General features: G+C 36.0%; 1 protein-coding gene across 1 annotated transcript in view; it reads right to left on the bottom strand.

Moving 5' to 3' along the window:
• NEK10 (NIMA related kinase 10) overlaps nucleotides 1-24746 on the bottom strand; it is a 111098-nt gene that overhangs the window by 15304 nt on the left and 71048 nt on the right. The window contains exons 26-32 of the mRNA XM_064444242.1: nucleotides 21375-21558; nucleotides 21200-21286; nucleotides 13079-13127; nucleotides 11007-11044; nucleotides 6600-6700; nucleotides 3355-3465; nucleotides 825-933 (exon numbers count right to left, since the gene is read on the bottom strand). Of these exons, the coding sequence (XP_064300312.1) occupies nucleotides 825-933; nucleotides 3355-3465; nucleotides 6600-6700; nucleotides 11007-11044; nucleotides 13079-13127; nucleotides 21200-21286; nucleotides 21375-21558 (679 nt within the window). The remainder of the gene's footprint in view (nucleotides 1-824; nucleotides 934-3354; nucleotides 3466-6599; nucleotides 6701-11006; nucleotides 11045-13078; nucleotides 13128-21199; nucleotides 21287-21374; nucleotides 21559-24746) is intronic.

The raw sequence follows: 24746 nt of genomic DNA, 5'->3' as shown, positions 1-24746 counted from the left end.
GTTTCAACACAGAGGCCAGTAAAACCAAAGTTTTTAACGTCACTATGTCCTCTAGTCCCTGGACTGGGACATAGCTTTTCCTGAATTTGGAAGAATGGAAATGGCACAAATACAAAAATACAGGCTGCACATTTCCCTTATGTCCATCACATAAAGAGGCATGTGACGAAACAAGTCTCTGAACTATGAATTCTGCTTCCCCACCCCAGATGATGCCAGAGATGGTAGATTTGACAAAAGATGGAATTCATGATTTGTCACTCTGAGTATCCCTAGTCCAAAGTACATTTGACACTATTCATTTTCTAAAGTATTTGTATACACTTTACACGATATAGATGTGGTATAGCGTGCAGCTTTTCCCTCCTCAAGTTTGCAGGGCTTGATCTTCTAGGTAATTAAATCATCCCTATAACTGTTCCAAACACACCAGAATAACATAGGGTTTAAATAGAGTTCATTTCAGAATCATGCGCAAGGACAGGTAAATCCTAAGTAGGATATTTTCAGTTACAAACAGTTCAGTTTCTATTTATTTTCATGGATGAACCATGTGTTATTTGGATCTTTGATATTTCTTTGTAATTCCAAAATATACTCTCTTAAATTAGTAGAATGTTCAATCAGTGGTAGGCTGCATACCTTACCAGGAATTACACAAAACAAAAAGAAACAAACAAAAAAACCCTATAATGAAAATCAGTGTAGTCAGTATAACTTTACTGCCTTTAAAGACAGATCTTAGAGCAGCAACTCCTGCTTTGATACCATACACTTTATTAGAAATATATATGCCACTACAGAGGTTTTGTTGCTTTCTTTACCTTTTCTATCATCTGGAAGTGACATATTTCCACCTGAAGAGAGATGTACCACATGCCAATCTGCTGTGAAGAAGTTGGGCTCAATCAATTCAAGAGAACCTTGCAGCAGCTGGGGAAGAAAAAAAAAAATATATATAAAAAAGCAAAGAACACCTGAAATTGTCACCTTTCCTGTTTGCCAAAACTTCAGAATTCTGTGAGGCAGTTTACCCTTTCCTATGTTTCCCATTGCAATCAGAAGTCAAAGGAGATTTCAATATTTTTCAGATTAATGAAAAAATGGTGAACACAATTATGAATGTCCTACCTTCTTCTCTCCAGAAACACTGTTTGAACATTGCAAGCTGCCAATCTGCACTAAGTATAAAGCACTGCGTTCTTCAGACTATCTGAATAAAATGTCATAAACTATACATTTGTGTGAAGATAAACAAGAGACTATATTCCCTCAAACCTAGGAGAGAAACAGCCGATGACTCTGGTTTTCAAAACCAGGGCTTCAAGTGAAATTGTTAGTCCATATTCTAGTTGTCTAATTCCCATTAGAGGGATCCCAGCACTTCTGAAACCTGAAATTCAGTTTAGCTACTTGATTATGTGAACAAGGATACTGACAATAAACTTAAAAACATCTAGTTTTCAAAATATCCACTGGTAACGACTCTGACATGAAAACGTCTTTGTGGGCAGAAGAGAAGTTCCAGTTATGCATTTCTGCACCATGTTAACACTTCTACAGTACAGAAACATAATAATATCTATTGTTGGAAGACCTTTACCCCACCACCAATCAGTGGAAGAATCTTTTTGTCTGTTATTCTGATTAGGTTTTCTAATTCAGCATAGATAAAAACCCAAGATTTTTAAGTTTTATTTGCAGATATTGCCCAACCTTATAACAACACCTGCTGGAAGAATTCAGCCTAATTATTTTCTCTGTTTAGGTTCTTCCTATTACCTCCAAATGATGCCCATGTTACCCAACGGATTTATGGTGGTGATTTTGGTAAAATGTGTACCATTTATTCACTGATGCTTATCAATTCTTCATCCTTCTAACTGCACTTTTTATTGTTGCTTTCTATTGATAGTTTCTATAACTATTTCCTTCAAGCTAGAAATGCCCATAATTGCATTCAGCCTTTCAAACATCTTCAATTTACTATCATTAACTTTTTTAATAGTGTATTTCTTCCCTCTTCTTCAGGTTTAAATCCAATAGTTTTGAAGCTACACAATTTTACAGTTGATAACATTTATAAATTTAGAAATAAATATGTTCCTTTATTTCTGGGCATTTTATAATAAATACCTCCTTCTTATTACCCTATTTTGGGGCATCCTTTCCAGAAAGCATCAACTCAATACATGGTTAGTAAATATTTCCTTAGATTTAATGTTATTGCTGAAATACAGGAATGGTTTAATGTAAATCCCAGCTTGATTCACAGGACAGCAAACTGGCATGAAACCAATGGCTCAGAGGGAGGCATCTTTAACGATCTTTCAAATGTACTACCAATGTAAACACTAAGTAGCCACCTTCCATGGAGCTTAAGCATCTCAGGTTAATTAGTACAAAAGTACAGGAAGGATTTAGCATTTGGGGTCAGTCCATTCCATAGCAAACAATGAGTTAGAAGACTCCACAATTCTGTGCAAGTAGGTGACAATCAAATTAGATTACATAGGGGAATAATGTGAGTGATAAGAAATTACCTTTGTCATCAGATTTTAGATACAGTAACATATCCAGTAACTGCTTTGTCATCAATTCAAAAATGAAATATCTTAGCCTCACAGTCTCCCACAGTACACAGCTGCTGAGGATGTCATTTTCAGATCCTCTGCTGACTACAGGCTTCTCAGGAGATTTTGAAGGGACATTTAGAAATTCCAATATTGGTCGTTAACTCCTTCTCTGTTGGAGAGCACCCAGCATGTCATTGGAAAACATGCAGGCATGGCTCTTTAGTCATGCCATTCTTGCAGATCTGCGATATTTTTAAACTGATGACACTTAACTGTTTCTGACACGGTATGCCACAATGGAACATGGTCTGCTGTATTTAAGACACTCTGGGACCGTGCTGTCTTAAAATTCATAGTTTTAGTAGGACTACATTCCAAAACATGAATAAAACTGGGAAACTAATAGTAAATTAAGAAGGGCTTACACAAATCAAGAGCTTACGTAATCTTTATCAGCCTTTGCCACAAAAAGTTAGATTTTCCTTCCTCTTCTGAGTTCTGATGAGATGAAGTCTGGTTTTGCCCATTAGCAGCTAGCAGATCCTTTCCATTTACAATAAATATTCTAATGATCAGACGCAAACTTGAAACCAATCTGCAGAAATTGCTTACTTAAGAGGCCTCCATATTTTCCAAATAAAGGATAGCTAGTGAAGAATCTAAATATCCCCTTTAAAAAATGGAATCTTACACTTATATTCTTGTGTTATTAATATCAACAGCTTAATTCAAATAGAAGAGACAAAGTCGACCATAAGTAGTAATTGGTGTACCACACCTTTTTCATTTCTGATTTCAGATTACAAGGATTGCTCTGCTGACTGAAGAGGGATTTCTTGAATCTCTCAATGATTCTCCTTTTCAAGTTGCATTGCAAAGCTGGAGGAAGCTATAGAAAACAAACAAACAGATGCTTTCACCGTTCATTTACACCCCCCGTAAAGACGATATAATCAGCAATGCCATTATTGAAAAAAGTAGCTACACTGCAAAAAGAAACATTTATGTTTAATGGCATGGTGTTAGATAACAGTACAAGACTTAACAGTGTATTATAATAATGCTCCTTAGTTTGCCCATTCTGTTAGGCATGGGATATCATATAACTCCATCTAGCCTTGAAGGTAAAGATCATTAAAATAAGCCTAATACAGGTAATACTAGATTTGCCTCCCTGATCAAAGGCTAGTATTTGGGACATTTTTCTACAGATAAAACGCATAAAACATTAGACTAGATTTCATGTTGGCTATAATGAGTTGCTCCAGCTGAAATTAATGGAACTTCAAGAAGCTTAGACCTTCATTCAACATGCGTAGGAATTAATGTGAATTTTTCTCACAGCTTTGACAGGCTTTTTTAAGGTCCTTAGGTACATCTTAATACAGTTCAGATTGTCTCTTTTGCTAGAAGCTGCCTGTGGGAGGCAATTTACATTTCACTTGTCTACAAAGCAAAACTGAATTTGTGTACTTTCTCCTCCGTTTTTTGGTTGTAAAAGTGCACATCTTTCAACTATATTTACAAAAGAAAAGCACAAATCATACTTTATTGTGTTTTAAAGTCTTCAACAGACAGTTCAAAGGAGGTCTTTTCCTTTGCTCTTTGAGATTTTAAAATAATTTTTATGCTCCAACAGTAAATGTAAAGCTTCAGCTGCTGGTCAGTGCAATGACACCAACCCAGTCTGATGACAATTCTATGGTATGTACTACCCTTTTAGAAGGATCCTCTATGCTGTTTCTGTATAGTTGCTTACACCTGCAGACAGTGTTTATAAAACTATGATTTTCTACCATTTAGTATAGAGCTTATAATCACATCGCTGGCGTAAATTCACAAAGGGCCACTCCATTGAATTCAGGAAGCTTTTTGACTACTCAGGGAGGATTTGACCACTAATGATTCACATTCAAACACTGTCACAGTACACATTATAAGGATTTTTTTTCCCATTGGAACAAATTACTGCTCTTAGATGGCTATAAATCTGGAACAGCTCTATTGGCCTCTCAGCAGTCCTGGTTTGTTCTGGCAAACCAGGGATCAAGGTTACATCCTAAGCAAAAAAACTCCATCACACAGCTGGTTGCATACATTTTTTTGTTACAGATAGGTACTACTCCCTTTTAATGCAGACAAGGTCTTACACATATGCTTTTAGTCAGATGTTGAATGTTCCTTAGCCTATAAATGAGTAAAAAAAAAAATGCCTTAGGAGAGGCCTGCAAGATACTCTGTAGACTATATGCCACTGCAATGAACTGTGTGCAGTTAATGTACCATGGGCATACTGGGATATTCTGAAGCGAAGGTGGTAAAGGGCAAGTCCACTGCATGAGAAACTCTGAGTTGCCTCAGGCGCTAGTGTTCAATTTTAGCTTTGGTTTTAATGAAATCAGATGTCAAATCACTTAATAAAAAAAAAAGGCCAAGGATTTACATAATGATTTTTTGAAAGCTTTCCCTTACATTGTTTTCCAGAGATCACTCTGACTCTTGTTCCCATGGAAACTGGATTGGGAAGGCTGCTGGCAGCCAAGAACTAACAGGCAAGAACTCTCCCTTGTAAACTTCAGTTTAGAATTGTCAGCTGAAATATGCAACGGAGTTTTATAAAACAGCTATGTATTATAATATTTTTTATAATACCTTAGATTTGTAGGAACATTAACAAGTACAAAAGAAGCACATAGTCCACCGTAAACAAGTACAGGAATGGATCCTGGTTCCTCTGCCTTCCCATTCGAAAACCAATTGACGCCAAAAGCATCAAAGTTGTTACTACTGCTTCACTGGTCAATTCTGAGCGAGTCTGAGTTGCTGTTAGTTCTCAGTTATCAGGCATCCACCTTATGATAACCTGCATTAATTACTAGGTTACTGGAGAAAACCTTCTCCTATAGAAAGGAGAGGTTCACTACTGAGCATCTTGGACACACTCCTAATATAGCATATAAAGACTGAACTGCCTCATTTCTGGTAGCAGGTTAAGGAGTTCATTCTTGCAATAAATTCAATCAATTCCAATTATTTTAAATAACAGTTGTTTTCTTTGTCCCTGGTAATTTATGTTCTGTATTACCTTTTTTTTTTATAAGCTTGACAGTTTAAAACAAACAAATAAAAAACCCCAAACAAACAAATACACATGTAAAATACACCCAAATTATGCTATTATACACCCAAGTTATGCTATTCTGCTCTAAACAAAAACATATAAATTTGGCTCAGCAATATGAAATCCCCTGAGGTGATAAACATCACTCTCCAAATATAAACACTTCATTCTGGAAAAAAAAACAATCATGTATGTTTAGTAATAGCAAATTTTGCAAGTAACTGAATGGCAGCCATCTTTCTGGAGAATAAGTAGTTTTCTGCCACATTTTTAGTTGAGAGTTCAATGCAGATTTATATCAGCTTGTTTTTTGCTTTGGAATCAGCATGAAATAACTTTAACCCTCTTTCACTATGAAACAATTGAACTTAGTTTTAAAATAAGTCTTAAGTTTGAAAAAGGTATTTTAAAAATTTGAAAAAATACTTCAAAATATTTAACATATTCAGGATTTGAACTATTGCACTAGAAATCCCAATAAATTATTACTATTTATTGGTAACAAAAATTATTACTTAGAAGTTATTTAGAAATTAGTGCTACAGAGGAAAGCATTTTATATACTCTCCATGTCAGTATATGATATTAAGTCACTTAAAATATTCATATTGCTGGCATGACAGAATGTTGTAAAAATAATTTACTGTACAATCCATTTTTCTGAGGTGAGCCAATGAATTTTTTCATATGACTCAATTATTGCCATCCTCCACATACTAATATTCAAGGTTAGTCTTTATTTAAATGATATATTTTTAAAGCATCCTGCCATCTGCAAAAATGTCAAGTTCTGTTGTTTTTACAGAACAGTGACTAAATTAGCAGCACTTTGCAGCACCATCATTTTGACAACAGCAAATAACTAAAAAGTATAGAATGTCAGAAGAAACAGTAAGGCATACTTGAGTGATGAAGATAATTTTGTGCAGCTGAATAAGAATCTGCTGAACAGGGTCACTGATCTGACGCACCTTCCGTGGTGACACAGCAATTCCTGCTGATGCTGTAGATGACAACAGTAAAATCAGGAACACAGCTCATTTTGTTGCCTTAATATATTAAATAGCTTACACTGTTAAAAACCTGTAGATGTAAGTATTAAGTTTTAATGCACAACTTGTTTTTCTAATAGTGTTGGGAACAAAAATAGGATAATCTAAAAGCTTAAAGATTAGACAATGTAATTGGTAACGGGTTTCAAAATAAGATCCCTTTCTCTGATTTCACTTCTAAGTCACTCTAAGAGGAACGAAGTAGGAATGTACCTCACTAATCATAAAAGTTTTCCCACACTTACTCCAAAGGAAATTTAATTATATGACAAACATGATTTTCTTATTTTAACTTATTTTTTACACAGAATATCACACATTATATTTATTTTTTATATATTTTGAAGTTACAAAATTTACCCTATTTCATTTTACCCTAAGAATTACAATAAAATGTCTGATGCGGACCATATGGAGAACAATTTCATTAAAATATATTTTCATGTTGTCTTACAGTGATGTGTGCTGCTTTATCACAGCTACTTTTTGTTTCCCATATCTAGGAAGAGCATGTTTTGAGAGAAACCTCAAGAAAACATGCAAGATGCTATGAATCTCTTGGGTCATCTTTACTTTGCATCAAAAAATAGTGGTTTCTGTTCTTTGTCGTAAATTCCTCCCCACCAGATGTCTAAAGGACATATTGATGGATACTGTAAAAAGGACCTGTTACCAGCATTCTCCATGACCAAAATGGAGAATAAAGTGCGTAAATGGCATTTCTCATGTTTAGAATAAAAGATCAATGCTAAGCAAAGAATAATGCTGTAAAAATTCCTCTCCCTGCAAAGTAAAGAATAGAGACAATTGCTCTGTGTTGCAGACTGTATATTGCTTTTGCTTGTAAATTCCATAGAAATAGTAGTGTTGACCTTTGAATATAAGGGAAAAGTGAGGTTTAGAAACTTTTAAATACAAAGCTAGTTAGAAATTTATAGAAAAATGCATGAGGTTAAGCAAACCACAAAATGGGATTATGCAAACCAGAAAATATTAACACAGATTCAAATCACAAGTATATATGCATGTAATTATGAGTTAAGCACTTTACATATACACTATGTAGAATAAAAATTTTATCACCCCCTGCTCCTGTCATATTATATGGGATATAAAGTTGGCCTATTTGAAGAAAAGACTAAACAAACTTAAAAATTAAATACTTTATCAGTTTTGAAGTGTTGTGTCTCTTAATATATCTCATTTAACTTTTCTGAGCATTAACATTTCAAGCAGACTTGTACACTAGAATATAAATATCAGAAGATATTTATCATATTTATCAGAAGATAAAATATTGACTAATTACTACGAAGAGATCCCAAAGCTGGACATCTACAACATGAAAGTACTGGCACTTTGAGAAAACAACATTGCTATAAGTTGTTTCTAATATTTTATTCTAAAACAGATATTTTTAAAAAACCAAACTTTTTTTAAAACACATTGTATTTGAACATTTCCTTTAGCTGTTACCTAACATGCACAATAGATATGCACACACAAATTCACCAACAGTGCACACACAGGCTTATATTTTAGTGCTTAACTATTTAATTGGGTATCCAAATGTGATCTTTGCTAAAAAGCACCCATCATACTTGATGACAATTACACTATATTTTGTAGTACAAACTCTGAAGTAAGGGCAGAGTGAGTTTGGAATTAAAAGGAAAAACATTACTTTAGAATTAAGAATATTGCAGTACTTCAAATATTTAGGCTTCCTCATATCATTTTTATTAGATTACGGTTAATTTTATTTAGATACATATGAATTAATTACTGTGGCAATCGTTTCTATGATTCTGTAAAACACTTAGTGTATCACTAAAGAACATTAGTTGACAAAATTACCTTTCCAAGTTGAGTATCAGACCTGGAAGCTAAGCAAAGAGCTTATGTCCAAGTACTGAACTTCAGCCAGCAGCCCTGTATCTCTCGTAAACACAGTTACCTCTAAACTACCTTTCAGAGGCTAATTTAGATCCATATTCTAAAATTTCCTCACACAGAAACACCCTGAGAATCGTAACATCTTATGTACAGATTTACATCCACCTAAACATTTGGTTTGGGGGTTTGGGGTTTGGGGGGTTTTTTTTGGGGGGGGTGAGGGGTATGTGTTTGGTTCTTTTGCAAAGTGACCTGGTATTGAGAATGGCAATTCTACTGAGAGGGAGATAAAATCCAAATACCAAAATTATTTAGCCCACAGCTGAACTATTATAATATTTTTCCTGTTGAATTTCTGTGTTGGCTACCTTAACACATAGTAGAAGAGAGACATATACAAACTGAAGTGTCTAGGGACCAACGAGATCTGAGCTGCACTCTCAGAGAAAACAGAGATACAGAAAATGTCATTCTCTATCACAGAGACACACATTTCTAGTAGGATCAGGAAGATAATGACATCATTGCTATTGTCACTTTTTTTGTGGCAATGCCTTTTGGCAGATGGGTTGAGAGAGGCAAGTGAAATTCAGTCTGACATTTTTTTCCCTAAGTCTCTTCTTAATAATCAATAAGGGAAAAGAAGTCTTTCATTTCCTCTGTGCCACTTAAGGAAGAATTTAGGTAGGTCTTTCTGCTCAAAGTGACAGTGGAAGCCATGCTGTAATAATCTAAAATATTATATGCCACAAGAAGAATAATTTTGATTTAGCTCTTTTTGCCTCATTTTCACCTCTCTACCAACTGTTTCAACACTGCTATATTCAATCCCAAAATAAATAGTGTGGTCTTGCCGTTAAAACCTAGGAATCTTCAGTTTTTGTTAGGACACAGATAAAAACTTTACTTCCTTGACATGTTACCTTTTTCACTGCTCCCTGTTCTGTGGTATTTGACTTCTCGTTTGCTGTCAATGACTTGTAATACAAAACAAAAGCAAATAAATGAGTGCCCTTTCTTTTGTGGGTCTTCTCAGATTTTAATTTTTTTCCCTTGAATAAAAATATGCTTCTAATCATATCAGCAAACAGAAAGGACTGAATAGGATATAACATGGATTTCCCTGTTATTCAGTGTAAAGAGCTTGCTTTCTATTCTAGTATGACAGCAACAATATGACTTACCGGTCTAGGAGGACCAGATGTAATGTTTACGTGTAATGCCTGTGTGCCTCAGAGACAGCTAGAGACCCAATGTTCAGCTGGGAACTTCAGGAGTTCCCATAAAGTCCATATACTCCAGACCACTCCGCAATTATAGTGCTTTTAAATACAGAAGTATAACGTTATTCGGGGGTTGTGTGACCAGGCTGCTGAAGACTTGACCAAAACTTTTAAAAGTTTTACCCAAAAGGAAAACATTACTGACAAAAGATATTGGGTTTGCTCAAATTACCCACAGGACTGAAAATATTAACAAAGGCTAATGTGTTTGTCTGCAGATCATTATAGCTCTGATACATTATGGCTGGATAGTGGGTTTAAACTGTATATTGTTATTCTAATGGAACTCTTCAGTAAATAGCATTGAAAACTGCTGAAAGCAGACAGCAAATTTTGATTTGTACTGCATAATTAAAATCCCTAATACAATTTTTGTATCAAAAAGCTATGAAATAGTAGTAGAGACAAAAAGTCCTTTTTATATGAAGATCAGTATTTCAAGTGCTCAAAGTAATTTTCTTTCAAATAGTATTTAATTCAGACAATGTGCATTCTGAAACCACAGCTTAGCAGCTTACAGTATGTGAAGCTTCTCAGTAAGAAAGAAAAGTATCTCAAATGGAAAACTTCTTTCATCAGTGATGATGTATAAATACGTGATAATTTACAAGGGCTCTATGAAGTATTATTTTCACAGGAGAAATTCCCACTGCATTCAGAAGTTTAGCCACGATAATGACCATTAAAATGAGGTCTTACTGGTTTACTATTGGAATTCATATTTTTAAAAAATTCCTTAAGGATATTTCTGATAACATATTTGTATCTGAAATGTAACTATCTCCTTTTCTAACATTTTAAAATATAATTATTAGATAATACCACGATTTTTCATATTGCAAAGAACTACAACTGGAAGACTATGAGATTGCGACCCTGTCACGAAAGAACACTCTATTTTCTTAGTGTGGACCCTGCACGAATGGAGGCACTCCCAAGAGCAGATCAATAGGCAGTAAAGCTGAAGAAATAGAAGAGGAGACACTCTATGTTTAACAGGAGAATAAGGTTTAAAAACTTGGAAATCATTAGGTTTAATTTAAGTTAAAGTTTGATTTTGTTGCAAGCACAAAATTACCTGGTCGCAGTCTTGATCCTGGACCTTCGATATAATCCCTATTATTATTTAAAAGAAAAAAAAAAAGGTCATTTTAATCTTGTTTGGTATCAATGACTGTAGAGGAACTATCAGTATTCCCTGACTCCTTCTCATGTTTCCTCTAAAGGAAATCTGTCCAAATTCACTAGTGTTTAACTGTGCATTTGTAAGTCACATAAAGGCTGACTTACTCTATGTGTCCAAAATAGCATGGCTTCTACTAAATAAAAGTTAGACTCTATTCCTTTCCCTGTACAGTTTTTAGCCTTGAATGTATGACGACAGAAGACAGGATTTTAATATTTAAAACTCAATAGTCCACTAGATTACATTTTGCATTTGTACAGCATGTGCTGTTTTTGGCTGGGATAGAGTTAATCTTCTTCAGAGTAGCTAGTATGGGGCTATGTTTTGGATTTGTGCTGAAAACAGGGTTGAAAATACAGGGATGCTTTTGTTACTGCAGAGCAGTGCTTGCACAGTCAAGGCCTTTTCTGCCTCTCATATCACCCCAACAGTGAGTAGGCTGGGGGTGCGCAAGAAGCTGGGAGGAGACACAGCCGGGACAGCTGACCCCAACTGACCAAAGAGATATCCCGTACTATATGATGATGTGCTCAGCAATAAAAGCTGAGGGAAGAAGGAAGGGTGAGATGTTCGGCGTTGTGGTATTTGTCTTCCCAAGTAACCATTATGCATGATGGAGCCCTGCTTTCCCGGAGATGGCTGAACACCTGCCTGCCAACAGGAAGTAGTGAATGAATTCCATGTTTTACTTTCCTTGAGTGCGTGGCTTTTGCTTTCTTTATTAAACTGTCTTTTTCTCAACCCATGAGTTTTCTCACTTTTACCTTTCTGATTCTCTCTCCCCTCCCCCTGCGGGGGAGTGAGCAAGTGGCTGTGTGGTGCTTAGCTGCTGGCTGGGGTTAAACCATGACAAAAGACATTTCAATTAACCCATATTATGGATGGAAAACATGAAAAACAAAGTAATTATTGTTTAGTGGATAAAAATAGGAATAATAATGCATACAGTACTAGTAAAGTGGAGGAAAAAATATTATATTACATCACCAAAACAGCAATAACTCAATGTCAGAAATACAGGTTCAGATGTTTCAGTACTAGCTTCTACTCTATACTCAACACCAACACTGTCCCAGCCTGCAGATTTCACTAGCTGAGATAAGCAACAACAAGTAGATACAGACAGATGGGGAACTGAAAGAACCAATATGATGTCCTGACGGATGGCAGTCTCAACAGCCCTAGCATGGCAAGAATCTGTATGTATTTTTTAGGCAGTAGGGAAAATTACAGTTGCAAGGAGTAGCTATGAAGAAAGATAAACAGATAGTTTTGCTAATGTTTACGTGAGGGGCAGAGAAGGAGAACAAACAAATGTGCTTGCTTCAACGCTCAAGCATCAGGAGGCTGCCATTACTGACCACAGTAGGGCTGAAACTGGAAAGCTAGTGAGTGATAAGTGACAGACCGGATAGTCATATGCTAAGAACACCACTGAAAGCAAAAATAAAGTATCGTGTTTGAACCCAAGCAATAGTTTTAGCAGTGTATATTGATAGGAAAGGTTATATCTTAAATATAAGGTGAGGATGGATGATATTTTTGACAACGATCAAAACCCAAGCTCACGGGTAGGACTTCAGGTATAGGCAATTATGAAATTTCTTTTAGTTATATAGCACTCATCTGTATGGCCACATGGCCATGACGAGATCTTACAGAGGTGAACCAGAATTTGACTAACCAATTAATGTCAGTTTAAGCTGATGTAGCCAGGTCCATTTTTAAAACTCTTTATTAGTTTAATGCCCGTCCTCAAATTACTCATGTAAAGCTTCTGTGTGCAAACACCCTCAAGCAGACTAAGTGTCATAGACTGAGATAAAAATGAAGTTGTAATGATAAGTATGGAAATGTTTCCTGAAGGCAATTGCACAACTGTTCAACTGTGAAACACCTGACTGGAATTGATCAAAACAAAGATCAAATATATAATCTATATTAAAATAATAAATTGGACCTACCTAATTTGAGATTGTCTTTCAGAAGCACTAAAATTTCGCTTATTTATACCTGAAACAAATGCATAAATATTATCTCTGCATTCAAACAAATATATCCATACATGTTAATATTACATATTTCCTAGTCATGGTGTCAAAATAACTCTTGAAAAACACTGTTAAACAAACTCCAAACCCCCATTTGACTATGGAGTTGCTGTTTGGAGTATCAAAGGTTTGCTTGCATCATAACTAAAATCTCAGCCCTGCACAGTACTTTAATAAATACTTCCAGAATTTCACAGAAACTAGTAACATATGCTGACTAGATGGCCACAGAAGATTTATCTGGATTCGCATGAAACAACTGCCTCAGTTACTGCTACCACTGTAGCCACAACATTGTCTCTAGTCTGGATAAAGAGCTAGAACATTTACCCACTTTCTCAGAGGACCTCTGATGGGGTGTCTAAAGCTTGTTCTATCAGAGTTTTATTGCCACCATTCTATTAGCTAACTATTCAAACCACTACATATGCAATACCTCACTTCTCAAATAACGCCACTGATTTTAAGACCTCGATGACAGGGGTATGACCAGTTATTGTTCAAACATCTAATCTGTAATAAAACCAAATCCAAACATTCGTGTCATTTATTACATAGTGCCAAAAAATGTTAAGACGGAGGGATAATGTTTCATGAGATATTTATTATTTATGCGCTTGGAAAGCATTGTCTTAAAGCAAGCATTTTTCTTAAAACATTACTGCAAAACCATTCCTTTGATGGTAATTTTGACATAAAAGACCACTCTCTCCTACAAATGATATCTTACTTTGAATGAGGAATAAGTATGTCTAAATCAAAAGATATTTCAGCTAACCAAAGGTCTGACTAGTAAGATTAGGAAATTCTACACCAATTTTCCTGTACAATTAATGCATTTTAATACAATACCCTACATCTTTGTCTACATGAGGTGTTTTTCCACACTAATAACATTACAAGCATTGTCATAAAACAAGAACAGAGGCATCTAATCATTCAAACAGTAGATAAGAAAGAAAAGATTTTATGCCAAACTTACACTAGTTTTCCCATTGTTGGTCTTGTTACAGCAGTTATATTAGCTCTAGAGCAACAGTAGAGGACTTTCAGAGAGAAAACACATTTCTGAGAGTCTTAAATCTTTTCTTTGTGTTCAAACATACTTTCTGTTGTGCTCTGAAATACAGTGTCTCTATTTTTCCTACTTTTCTGAGATCGTCCGAGTTAAAAAAAAAAATCCTGAAGGAGGCTGGCATCTGTCACATAGAATTCACTTTAAAACCAAAAGAAATGATACATCTTTAGGCCAAATCTGTCTCTCTATAAAGAAGACATGCAGACAGACAGAACGAAAGAAAAAAGAAACAGTATTTTATTCCCTGTTGATGCTTTGCTTAGCAAAACAGATATTAAAACTCTGCAGAGGTTAGCCAAAAGAAGATTTGATAAGAGCAGTTGATTTACATAATGGCAAATAAACTAGGCCCTTATAGAAGCAAAAATATTTAACTTTATAACTGAGACAGGAAAGTACATCGGAAAATACAGTGTCCACTGTCTAGAAAGTAAAGAAAGCCTTCGGAAATTAAGAAAATGTGATTGTGCCTATTCAAGGAACAGATATTTTACTTGCTTACGATGCAAACACAATAATATAAATACAAAAGTAGAAGCTCTGACTGAACTTGAATCATGTTGCTTGGGGTAAGGATTTTGAGTTACAACTTCAGACACTCTGTTATAACAAAGACTATTATATATTATGGGTCTATATGAGAAAAAATCCATAACAGAAGCCACTTGGCTTGAAAGCTAAGTTTGAATGCAGCTGTTTATTAGAATTTTAAAAACAGCTCCCCTTTCCAAGTATACATATACAAAATTGAGTTTGAAATACTATACCCTTTGGCTGTTTCAAATAAATACTCTCTCTATCAGTAAAGGGCTCATATCCAAATTTTCTTGATCAGAGTGATGACTCACCACATTTGACTTGCTAATCTGCCAGCTTATGAGTGTATTTACAAGTGCATGATATTTCACACAAAAGAGTCTGTCTCACCACTCACTGTACATGGCAGAGATGCAATATTTTCTGATTCATATGCTAAAGTTAGGAAAATACTTATTAATGCATAAAGAAAAACCACCCAGAAATCATGATGCAGAACATGAGTAAAAAATAGCCAACACCCTTCAGCGCCATTTTTACTGCTTATTATGTTAGAGACCCACTGAGCAACTACAACTGAGAGGAGTCTCTTTATGAAAATATATTGAAATAATTTCTTCAATAACTAAGCACAAGGAGACTCAGACATCTAAAAATCATTTTAACAAACACACTCGTGTGTATATGCACACCCATGAACACTGATGACTTTAGTTGTAATCCTTGGTCTTTGGTATAAGAGTTACACTAGTCATACAAAGTCAGACGGTGGAAGAAACAACACAGATGCACAGGAGAGCTAATTAGCATGAGTCATGGAGCACGTAGTGCATAGTTCAGCCCAGGGTGTTACCTGGACCATATTTCCTTTTACCATGGTTACTCCTTTGACATGGATGGGAAGAGCAAGGTAACCTACGTTTTGTTTAAATGCCTTGCAAGGGGGAATTTCTCAGTTCAAGATGATCTCTAAGAAAATTAAATATAAGCTGTCCACCTCTCTCCTGTTTTGTGCCCACCCTTGTTGGAATATGAGAGACACACAAAAGCCAAAGATTTTATTCTCATCAGCCTCCCTCTTCTGAATAGTTCTATAAAGATATATATATATATCTATATATATATATATATATATATATATCAAATGAGGCATCAAGCACTTTTCTGACTGCTACTTTGGTCTTTAATAGCTAATGTAATTAAAGCAACTCCTAAGGCTTTCACTTCATAACATGCATTGACAACAGTGCAAATCATACAAATACATTCTAATACACAGTTTAGTTTTCTCCTCTTGCAGGCACCTAACCATGTAATTTGAAGAAAAGAGCTTACAACATGATAGCAGTTCAGAAAAACCTGGGAAGACAGCAACTTTTGCTTTGGCTTTCACTTTCACTTCTCTGGTATCAAAAAAACCCTCTGAAAATCCTTTTAAGTTTGATCACACTGATAGGAAAATTGAAACAAGATTTCATATTAGCAGAAAACTTCAATCCATCTCCTTGAATGAAAATAAAGCATTGGAAGTGACTTTTTGAATGATGGCTTAATGATCTTTTCAGGAGAAAGGTCATATTACCTTTATTTCTACAAAATACTCTTAGTAATCTGCCTTTTAAATCACTGTACATGGAAATGGATAGTCCCAACCACATTAATTAAGCTGTTTTACAGAGCAAACAGCTCTGCAAATGTTCTTTGCTCATTAGCAGTAACTACATGTACAGCAGCAGAAGTTGCCATAAACATACTTTAAGCTTAACTCAAGCATTATATAGGAAAACCAGGTTTTGGTAGATCTTGTTCTAGCTGATGTCTTCAATGAAGTCCCATTACACTGAGGTCTCAAGAGAAATCTGAGTCTTAAACAAAGTCAAATTGGGAAAAACAAGCCTGAAACCACAGTAAGATCTCCAAAATTCTTCACTCAGGGCTCAGTCATTTGCTACATACAAGATGCAGAGTTCCTATTTTGAGAATATCCTAGCTCTAGAAATCCCATTATTCACCTGGATACTTTTGACTGCTTTGATCATTACCTGCAAAAGACTCAAGTCTGGCACTGTGTAAACAAGTAATTTTTCTAAAAGCTCAAAGAAAGATATGGAGACCCTTCCAAGGTTACATCACTAGAGTATTTTTCAGGTGGATCTGTGGTCTCTTCTTTACACAGTAACTCTGAATAGTATTGCATTGCAGAAATTTTGGGAAGAAAAGGAGTCCTGAATCTCAATGTCTTTGCTTATTGGTCATAAGTTAGATAAGTTCAAAGATTCCTCCAAATATTGGAAACATATATTAAATTATGAGAAAAAAACTCTTAAAAAGGTACAGCATAGCAACAGGACTGTGCATTAAGACTTCTTAGCCCTGTGAAAAGCTAGTAGCTAAGCAATTCTTAAAGGGAACTATTGTAGGCTTACGTTTTTATTCTGAGGAAGGTCAGAGGGCAAGTACATAAAATCCTGGGGACTAGCGTTTTCTAATAGCATACTTTACACAGAACTAGGCTTTCGATGTATTTAGGACTTTGTCCTGTGATTGTAGTGTAAATGAAAGAGATTCAAGGAAACAAAACATATTTTCCAAAAAGTCTTCCCAGACATAGAGTAAACTTTTAAACTCTCACCCAACTGACATACTAGCTCTACTGGACTACATTGCTCTAAGCAACACCACATATTTTCCAACTACTTCATTTACCAGCAGAAATACAGGTACAGTTACACTGTAAATCAAAACCAAGTAAAAAACCCATAAGTATGACTAAGCTAAGGTAAAGTTGGGAGCCTTCTTGATTTTAAAGTAAGAAAAATAATGCAACTAATAAGCTGTAATCATCCCATCACTCTTTGTTGCTTTTTGACTCAATATGTTCCTATCTTCTGTCAATCTTTATAATTTCAAATTATAAAGACTTCAGGGAAAAAAAAGTCACATCTACTACTACTGCCTCTATGCTTCTGAAATGTGCGGAATCTTGCTCCTGTAGGATTAATAATTTCAGGTAGCATGAATAACTCTCTAGAATCTACATACCCTGCATTTGGCAATCCTAGGAGTTGGTAAAGGAGCTGGTCTTGTAGAACTACATTGTCTAGACCAAGAACAATAATCTTTTTCTTAAAGCATAACTGAAAAGCACAGGGTATGTAAAATTGTTAAAAATATAATGACAATTAGTGGACTATAAAAAAGCTAACCGCTATTGCACTGTCACTCACATGCATACCAGGTTCTGTGCCATTGGAATCATAGAATCAATAAGGTTGGAAAAGATCTCTAGGATCATCAAGTCCAACACTACCATGTCTCCTAAACCATGCCCTGAAGTGGCACGTCTACACATCTTTTAAATACCTCCAGGGATGGGGACTCCACCACCTCTCTGGGCAACCTGTTCCAATGCCTGACCACTCTTCCAGTGAAGATATTTTTCCTAATATCGAATCTAAACCTCCCCTGATGCAGCTTGAAGGCGTTTCCTCTCGTTCTATCACTAGTAACTTGGGAGAAGAGACCAACACCCACCTCGCTACAACCTCCTTTCAGGTAGTTGTAGAGAGTGATAAGGTCTCCCCTCAGCCGCCTCTTCTCCAGAATAAACAACCCCAGTTCCCTCAGCTGCTCCTTATAAGACTTGCTCTCCAGACCCTTCACCAGCTTCGTTGCCATTCACTGGACACACTCCAGCAACTTCACGTATTTCTTATACTGAGGGACCCAAAATTCAACAAAATATTCAAGGTGTGGCCTCACCAGTGCCAAGTACAGGGGCACGATCGCTTCCCTAAGTCCTGCTGGCCACACTGTTCCTGATACATGCCAGGATCCTGTTGGCCTTCTTGGCCACCTGGGCACACTGCTGGCTCATGTTCAGCTGGCTGTCAACCAGCACCCCCAGGTCCTTTTCCTCCAGGCAGCTTTCCAGCCACTCCTCCCCAAGCCTGTAGTGTTGCATGGGGTTGTTGTGACCAAAGTGCAGGACCCGGCACTTGGCCTTGTTAGACCTCATACAGCTGGCCTCAGCCCATCGATCCAGTCTGTCCAGGTGCCTCTGCAGAGCCTTCCTACCCCCAAGCAGATCAACACTCCCGCCCAACTTGGTGTCGTCTGCAAACTTACTGAGGGTGCACTCAATCCCCTCATCCAGATCACTGATGAAGATATTAAACAAGACTGGCCCCAAAACTGAGCCCTGGGGAACCCCGCTCATGACCAGCCTGGATTTAGCTCTGTTCACTACATTGAACAACTCAGTATATTGCAACCTTTTACAGCATACCACCCCAGTTTTAAAATAGAGCAATATCCTTCTACATTTGCAGATCATGTTTTCTCTGAAAGTGATATGATGGCAGCAAGATTAGATAAACTCTTTCAAGACCCTGAACAATACACCCATAATTGAAACTCATGTTTTCATGTCAGCAGTTTCCAGGTTAGCTAGATGAAAGTTGGTCACATTTTCCCCTGTAATGCTGACGTGCCTGACAAAACCGTGGCTGATAATTCATATGCTGTTAGCCATTTATTAGCAATGAATGGAACACAACGCAAGCAATACCTAAGTATCCTGAACTTATAATAGTTTTTTTAAAAGCTGTTTTTTCTTTTTCGCTGAGAAGAAGAAAAACTTACAAGCATTAATTACAACTGATCTACAATGCTAACTTCAACATTAAGTAGAAGCTACAAGGAACCTAAGAATGTATGACTGCAGAATTATTTTTCTGAAAAAGCAGTCCTGAAGTATCTATATACCAATTAAACTCTGTGCTGGGAGGAAAATGGGCAATGACTTCTAGAAATGCTAAATTAATGTTAAAGTTACTGGGATTAATAGGAAGTGACTGGATCTTTACAGTTAAAAGACTTCATTAGATCAATGGAAATCTGCCACAAAACATTTAAATATTAGGAAAAGTTGATATTCTGTAAATGTCTGAATCTTAACAATTAAAAATTAACAAGGAAATCAATACCAGTAACACTTTGGGTGTGGCGAGTTACAAACTACACAAAGATTTCACATGTCTGCGTACAATGCTGAACTAGCCCACAAACAATTCAATTTCTGGGAGATGCACAATGTGTTATTCTTCAGGATAAACACTAAAATAGAACATTGCCTCCACAGGCTGCTTTTTCTCAAGATGTTGCTTCTTTGCAGTCTCCTCCCACAGTTAGGCTAGGCTTCCTTGTACCCTGTAAGCTTCTCTTATTATTCTCTTAGCACAACAAAGCAAAAAAGAAAAAGCATTTTTCATTTTCGCCTTTTTTTTTTTTTTTTTTAAAGAAAACCTTGATAATACACTTAGGGCTGGCTAGCCACGGGTTCTCCAGCCTTTAGAATGGCAAGCTGTTCAGTTACAATTAGCAAATCATATTAATGGATTTTAGGTAGAATTATCAAATCATTTCTTTACCCTGCTCTAATGGCTAGACATTTCACTTAAAAGCAGTCATATTTCTTCAGTACCTGGGCCAAAATCCCAAGAAAACCCAGCTAGCAAATAGCACCATGAACAGATCTAAGTAATGTTATTCTATGTTTTTGGAAGCCTGGAACCCTGAAACAATAAAATTTTTTAATCTTCAGGCAACTGCATTCCCTTCACTTTTTAAAAAGACAGTTTAAATCATCCACAGATTTTCTGTCAGAACTTCCTGGGATGAATGGAAATCTCAAATTTTGTTCGTCTCTAATATCAATCTTTTTCTTCTAGTATGAAATGCTCTAATCTTCCTTTATTCAGAATCCCATCACATTTAACAGGTAGATCATGGTAGCTCAGAATTTACCAGGTAGCTGACAGTGGTTGCACATGTTTTGTAACTCTCTTCATTTTTAAAAAATTTTCGTATTTAGAATATAATCCAACATAGCTGGTGCTTTCCTATCTGATTACCATAACTAACTACAGGCAGAATTAATGCTGTGTTTCGTCACATGATCCCTTCCTAATTCAATTCTAATCATTAAGCATTCCTTCAATTCCATTTAGTCAATTCTTCTAGACAGCCACAGTTTGCCTCTTTCAACCCACAAACAGGGCACTTCATTTATTCATTTGCATAGCATTATTGTTACTGAGACAGAAGCTTTCACACTGTCTTCCTTCTGTTTCTTATCAACACTAGTTATGCTTTAAATCTAAAAACACTTTCTTTGTCAAGTTGCCCAATAATATTCTAGTTTTCATAGGCATTACTTCAAAATATAGGGACAAGCTACACAAAGAAAATGTGATGCAAAAAGTATTGTACTGGAAATGGCTGCCACAGAGGCACAGTTATTTTATTTTTCTTTTGCTTAGGACCCACAACAGATAATGAAATACCCTAATATTTTGGAATAAATAACTACTTTGCTCTTATAAAGTAGCATACAATTAGTTCTTAAGGAATCTTACCAATAGCAGACTCGTTCAAATGACTTGAACTGGAGCAGCTCGAGTTGTCCAAGACATCCAGCTCATCATCTAATTCAGAGAACATATCTGCACATAAAAATGCAAGCAAAGCAGCTTTTAAAGCACCTCTGACCAGCATAATAGCAGTCCTAATGCTTTTTTTGCCAATGACGACCTTTCTCGGAGTTCTCTAAAATGCTGTGGTCCTCTACCAGGATTTTTTCAAATGTTCCTTCCTCATGTTTTCCACATGCAGATTGACAACTTTCAGCCGGGAGGTCAGTATTTTCTGAAACTTCACTTTTGCAACCAGCTGCTCCACTGCTGCTGCTATGAAGGCTCAACTTCTCGTAATTTTTCTGACAACAAAGAACAGAAAGGAAATGTTATGTATTATCCTTATCCAGCACTTGTTAGTAAACCTGCAAATGAGTGTCACTTGTGTATAAACACACACACATTAAAATGCACTTTTGGTTCCCACTTAGCTGTTAGTCCAGGACTACATGGTACCTAGTTCAGTCACTGATTCTAAACTCAGAGCAAAACTTTCAAACTCTTAATCTAAACAAATTAGTTCTAGCCTTTACATAAAAGGCATCTTTGTTCTTGAAGGTCTCTTCATAACAAGAGCTGAAAGTGAAAAAAATGAAACAAATGCCAGGCCAGAAAGAACTACTGAACAACACCGAAAAATAAAAAACTGGACAAAGATAGTAGATTCCCAGATGCAAGCAATGGGAGATTTACTCTCTTCCAGCTTAGACAATAAACAGCAGACCAGTTTTGGTCAATACAAAACCTGCACAACAGTCAAGATGGGAGTAAAATATGAAGTCAACTTGATATGATGTGATGCCAGAGAGACTCCCCAAGACTGAACTGATCAAATGTAGCAAGCGGTTCTTTAATGAGTATAAAATTCTGCCTCTATTATTGTCATTGTTTGTAGCTTTTCTGGAAAGAATAGAGATCCCTGATCCCTGTTATTGCTTCTATCTTAATGCAACATATTTTGATAACAGACTGTTTTTATTATGTCCTTATATATTGTTCCAGTCTTCTCATATTTTGTTGTGCGTAAGTAAATTCATGCTTCTTTTTACTCTATCTTGTCAGAGCAAAGGGTGATAAAGGAGAACAGGAGATAAATTATATAAACATATCAGATTAAACAAATGAGTACCTTTAATATTAAAGTAATTTTAGGAGATAATACATTCCTAAATACTTATATGATTACCAAGTGTGTCAAAGACAATTTGGCCTCTAAATAATATTCTTCCCAAGTCTTTCCCATGAAGTATTTTGACCTTACTGGGACACAGCAGAATGGGTGCATTCTGAAAACCCTTCCTCCTTCAGAAACCTAACTGCATCCATGAGCACTGATTGTATCTCTGCCTACGTAACAGTCTGCTTCAATTATTTCCCCACCTTTTGTTCTATTCCCCAAACTATAATTTAACTTGTAAGAGATGGCTTGTCAAGCTTTTCTGTTTAAATTTGGGTGGCAAAAAAATCATTTTATACTTAAGTACTGGACTGAGCTTATGTCCAAGATGCCACAATAGTAGTGACTGCAGTGTAGCACAGCATGGCAACCACTGAGGGTGACTCTCAAGCTCACTTAAAGAGTAGTCTAGTCATGACATACAAGCATGCTTATTGTGCCCTGAACAGTAAGTGTACAATTACTGGAAGAGAACCAATTCACCTGTTCTACATCAAAGGAAACAAAGTAAAGGGAGAGAAGGGTCAAACTGCATAGACATCTCAAACTTAAAACTCCTCATGCTCTAATGACTAATTGTTAACAATAACTTGTAAAGGAAGTGGAGCTAAGGGGAATAAAAAAAAAATCAGAAAGGCTGCTGTTACCAATTGGTGTCAGATCTAACTGCCACATCAAGAAAGGAAATCCATCTGAAGTGCCTGAACTGAATTCTGTACACCTCATGATAAAAATAATCATCATACCTGCTACAGAAACTGTTCAGAGATCAGTGAAATATATCACAAAGCCTTAAAGCAGTGATCTAAACTGTAAAGCTATAACCTGTCTCTACATAAAATCTGGTTCATTTGCATAGTACCTGAACATAGAGAAATATACTATTTCATTACTAATCTGAGAGTAATACATGAATTTATTGTGATATATTTTGCCCTAGACAACAGCTAATAGTTTTTCCAAAGTGAGATTATATAATGTTGTGTCTCTTTTGAGTAGGATGCTACTACATCTAAAACAGTCAGGATTTAGGAGAAAAGTATACTGACTGGAGGAGGCTGGGATGCAAGTTCAATGCCACTTCTGCTCAGCATTGGAGTGGGACCATAAGGACCTACATAAGAATATAAGCACATAAAGAACATAATTTTGTGAAGAGAGCATGGAAAAAGTATTCTCCAACACCTTGAAACAACCATTTCCATATCCTTGGACAGAATTCCTTCAGATAGGCAGAAAGACATACTTATTCTTTGAAGAGATCTATTAAACAGTGGAAAATTAAAAATATTACAAACACTGAAACATGAGTTAGACTGATATATATTAATTTGAACTATGGTCATACCTACACTTTATTCTAGAGTCCAATATTTTACAAATATTTCTGGAGGCTTTGTCAGTTGACCCAGTTTATTTTCAGACTTTCACAGTAAACTAATACCTCAGTTTCCCCGTGGGCCCGATTGTTCACCACGTTTTCTGAAACAAACTCTGCCTTCTAGTATAAACAAACACAGTTTAAAAGAAAATCTAAGGGGAAAACAGTCCTGTGAAAAAATGTTGAAATTATAAACCAATTATATTTTTTTTCCAGAATTCATCTTTATGACTGAGCAAAAGCATCTCTGGAAACACTCGAAATTTATGTCCCAGCCAGGAATCAGAATCATTAAGGTTGGAAATGACCTTTAGGATCATCAAGTCCAACTGCTTACCCAACACTACCATGCTTCCTAAACCATGCCCTTAAGTGTCACGTCTACACATCTTTTAAATACCTCCAGGGATGGTGACTCCACCACTTCTCTGGGCAACCTGTTCCAATGCCTGACCACTCTCTCAGTAAAGAAATTTTTCCTAATATATGAAGAAAAACCTCTGTTTACAAGCTGAGACTTTTTATCCACATCCTGTACACTTCCACTGTCTCTCTCTTCACTGGTCACCCTTACCACTGTAAAATCAGATACACTTTATTTTTGGAGAAGTGAAACTTAAATTGCTCTTTTTGACTTCCAACAGGAATCTAATCTTTTATAAATTGAAATCAACGCTGTCAAAAAAAAAAACAAAAAAAAAACAAAAAAAACCAAAACAACCAAACCCTAGGTTTAACTGAAGTACATATATTGATCATTTGTTTAGCTCTGTTTTGTCATATTGCTGTGCAGAAGAATTAACTTTTCTGTCCAAGAAATACAGAGCGCTCTAGTGGCATCTACAAATGTTTCCTTTTTTAGAGACATCTTTATTAGAGACAAGTAATTACAGCATTATACTAGTCAATCAAATTTCTATTTCGAGAAAAAA

The sequence above is a fragment of the Phalacrocorax carbo genome, chromosome 2 (genome assembly GCF_963921805.1).
Source record: "Phalacrocorax carbo chromosome 2, bPhaCar2.1, whole genome shotgun sequence".
Classification (NCBI taxonomy): domain Eukaryota; kingdom Metazoa; phylum Chordata; class Aves; order Suliformes; family Phalacrocoracidae; genus Phalacrocorax; species Phalacrocorax carbo.
The sequence above is the reverse complement of the archived record's forward strand: the minus strand, read 5'-3'. Positions and strand labels throughout refer to the sequence as shown.